The following is a 3,213-nucleotide window of genomic DNA, read 5'->3' as shown; positions in this document are numbered from 1 at the left end:
GGTCTTTAGAGCTTCATATTATTATCTGGTCTTATTAGGTCCATATGAGATGATACTCAAATGACATATGTTTAATTAAATTATTTCTTATCCGTCAAATTTAAAGAATTTGAACAAACTTAATACTTCCTCCGGCTCCGTCCCCCAAATATCTTCCTAAGAGATGATGACACGGGTTCTAATAAAAGTTAGTTATGCATTTGATAAGTGAAGAATGGGTCACACAAAAAGTGAAATTGTAAGAGTGATATATAGTTAGTGAAAGTAGAGAACGAGTCCCACAAAAAGTGAAATTGTAAGAATAATAATTAGTGAAATTGTTTTAAAAAATAGGTTAGGAAGATGTTTTGGGGACGAACCAAAATAGAAAAAAAAAAGAAAATGTTTGAGGGACGGAGAGAGTAAATATTATCGATATACGATTAACAGTAAATGCGACACATCATGTCGTACATCATATCATACTTCAAATTTACATATTTTTTTCTTCTAAAATATTCAATCCCACATCAACTTTTTATAAACTTCATCAAATGAATATTTATATAAAAATGTATTTCTATTATCACATCTACATTTAATTGACAAAAGTGATTAAGATTAATATTATTTCAAATATTGTATTACTAATTTAATTTGATCATATCAAATTAATTAAAAAAATAATTTATATATAAACTATTTCATTTGTTATAGTAATAAAAATAATTATAAATGATGACATAAAAAATTCCCGTCGAAATTCGATGAATTAGACGCTAGTAGAACATTTAAAAGAGATGGAGGGAGTACTAGTCAATATATTACAAATATTAGTATTCATTCCCACCGACAAACATATAAAACAAATTTATAAAATTGAACAGAAAATTGACATAAAATAAATGTTTCATAGGAAGACTTTAAGAGGTGTAGTGAATGCATTGCTGGAACACATGGGAATAGGATACGAAGCCAATCTGCCCCTATTATAATTATTCATAATGTTGAATCCCTTTCCAGATTTGGGATACGAAGCCCTCATCCTCGCCTTCGGAACTTCTCTGCGGATTTCATTACTGATCTTCCCCGCCAATCGAAGTTTCCTTTCACTCGACAACATACCAGCAAATCTGCACAAAATTTTCAATCCAATTGACAACGTTTAATTTATATATATATAATCCTCTATAACTTTTTTGGATATCCCAATATATAATCTATTTTCTAAATTAAATTTGTTTAATTTTTTCTTACTAAAATAATCTTATTCAAAATTTATAAAATTCACAATTTTATATTTTTGTCTTTCAATTAATAATTAAGGGCAGAATTGAACAATTACATATCATTTATATTTTTCAAATAATATTAATGGCACTTTTTTAATATGTGTGAAAAAATAAAGTTGACTATAAAATTTACCTCTTGAGAGCTTGGTCATTAGTGCCTCCATCCTTGACCGGCTCAGTTAGGCCAGAAACCAAATCGACTCTGGTAACTGGACTTTTGAGCAGCCTTTCGCCAATTGCCACAAGTCTTTCTAAGTTGTCCTTGGTCGCAATATCAACTGAATTTTCAATTCCACTTAGCTCATCATCCTACAAATATATATACAATTAATTGATTATTAATTTGACACAAATGAAATAATTAAATTAAAGGGCGCATGTAGAAATATATATATAACCTGGATCCTGAGGTAATTGTGTTGGGACTGAAGAGCTTGGAATATGAGAGAGGTGTGAATATCGACCATATCCGCGCTTGCTTGACTGAATATCTCGAGTAAGGGCGCCATGCCGCCGTGCAGCAGCCAATCCACCATCCCCCATTTTGAAGCACGTTTTATGTCGAATTTCTCGTCAACCCTCGCAGCTCCCGTGCCGATTGATATTGTCAGAAGACGAGGATAGTCAACGGGCCTCATTCGGAAGTAGTCAACGCCGCTGTCGAACATCTGTCTTATCACTTCTGTTATGGCGATTAGAGTCTGAAACATTATTCATCAATATCAATATACATCCTTAAATAAATAAAAAGTATTAGATTTTATATAAATATAGATATATGTACGGGATTATTTGCAGCGACGCCGCCATCGATGAGATTATACTCTGTGAAGTTGCCGTGGGCATCGGTGGTGGTGAACTCGTGGCCGGGGAGGAACGTGGGAGCCGCCGAAGTACTGATGCAGATGTCCGCGAAATTAGCATCCAACAACGGGTTTCTCTTCGCCTGCGTTATTTAATTTACATAATTTCTTACTCACACTCATATGATTTAATTTTGTTGCTTAATTTACCTCGTATGTGGAGAATATGACAGGCTGCATCCGTTTGATGTCGAAGGCAGGGATGATTACATCTGTGATGGCTTGGCTGAGCTTGATGTTCTGCAACTCCTCTTTCAGTACGCTGTGGAGGTGCTTCCCGTCGTACAACGGCCCCATCAGCGACTTCAACAATCTTCCAAACGGAAAAATCGAGCTGCACGTCATCATCGTCGTCGCAAATTTATTAGCTCAGTTGGTTAGAGTGTGCATACGTATGATCAAGAGATGAATAATTAAGAACGTAACTGTGTCTGCGGGAAAATCTTGGGGCAGTTTTCTAAGTAGAAAGGCTTGATGCCCTTGCCGGAATAGAGGGGGCGGTTGATTTGGCTGGGAGCTGTGAGCATGGCCGTGACGAGGCCGCCGGTGCTCGTTCCGGCTATCACGTCGAAGTAGTCGGCGATTCTTGCTTGCTCTCCATCCAACTCCTGTCACATTTATTTATTCTGTAAAATAGCAAGTTTTAACTGTATGTAATCAAGACAATATATATTCGTTATGATCACCTGTAGTTGCGATTCGAGGAAATCGAGGATGACGGCGGGGAGAATCCCTTTGATTCCGCCGCCGTCAATGCTAAGAACGGTGATGTACCGCTTGAAATCCGGGGGCTGATCGGTCTGACGGAAGCATGGGATTTCCTCCATTAATTGATTTTGATTTCACAAACACAAATGCTAATTAGAGAGAGAGTTAATGTAGTTTAGTAAAGTGATGGAGCTAGCTCTATTATGTACAAGTGTATGGGGTGATTGTTGATGTACACAAAAATGGCGTAAAAGGGTTAGGTGGGGCGTACATATATATTACTAATCAATAGGGCCACATGAGGAATGTGGCTATTCCTTTCAACAACGTTTCCCACCTAACGTAATAAGTTTGTATTTCCAAATTTCTTA

General features: G+C 36.3%; 1 protein-coding gene across 1 annotated transcript; it reads right to left on the bottom strand.

The window, feature by feature from the left end:
* Positions 1–801: 801 nt before the first annotated feature.
* On the bottom strand, positions 802–3,150 carry LOC130996080 (patatin-like protein 2). The gene is made up of 7 exons (XM_057921597.1): positions 2,821–3,150; positions 2,561–2,742; positions 2,285–2,468; positions 2,056–2,217; positions 1,670–1,972; positions 1,405–1,580; positions 802–1,112 (listed from the first exon to the last, which is right to left on the bottom strand). The coding sequence occupies exons 1-7, from the start codon at positions 2,959–2,961 to the stop codon at positions 890–892; spliced, it is 1,371 nt and encodes a 456-aa protein (XP_057777580.1). The 5' UTR covers positions 2,962–3,150; the 3' UTR covers positions 802–889.
* Positions 3,151–3,213: the final 63 nt, after the last annotated feature.

The sequence above is a fragment of the Salvia miltiorrhiza genome, chromosome 7, assembly GCF_028751815.1.
Source record: "Salvia miltiorrhiza cultivar Shanhuang (shh) chromosome 7, IMPLAD_Smil_shh, whole genome shotgun sequence".
Classification (NCBI taxonomy): domain Eukaryota; kingdom Viridiplantae; phylum Streptophyta; class Magnoliopsida; order Lamiales; family Lamiaceae; genus Salvia; species Salvia miltiorrhiza.
This window is presented reverse-complemented; position numbering and strand designations above follow the sequence as displayed.

Bases quoted from the DNA above. Each gene is read 5' to 3' on its own strand.
- LOC130996080 (XM_057921597.1), bottom strand. From the start codon at position 2,961: ATGGAGGAAATCCCATGCTTCCGTCAGACCGATCAGCCCCCGGATTTC. The intron at 1,973-2,055 runs GTACATATATCT...ATAATGTTTCAG, and splicing joins GCGTCGCTGCAAATAATCCC to ACTCTAATCGCCATAACAGA. The intron at 1,581-1,669 runs GTTATATATATA...ATATATTTGTAG, and splicing joins ACAATTACCTCAGGATCCAG to GATGATGAGCTAAGTGGAAT.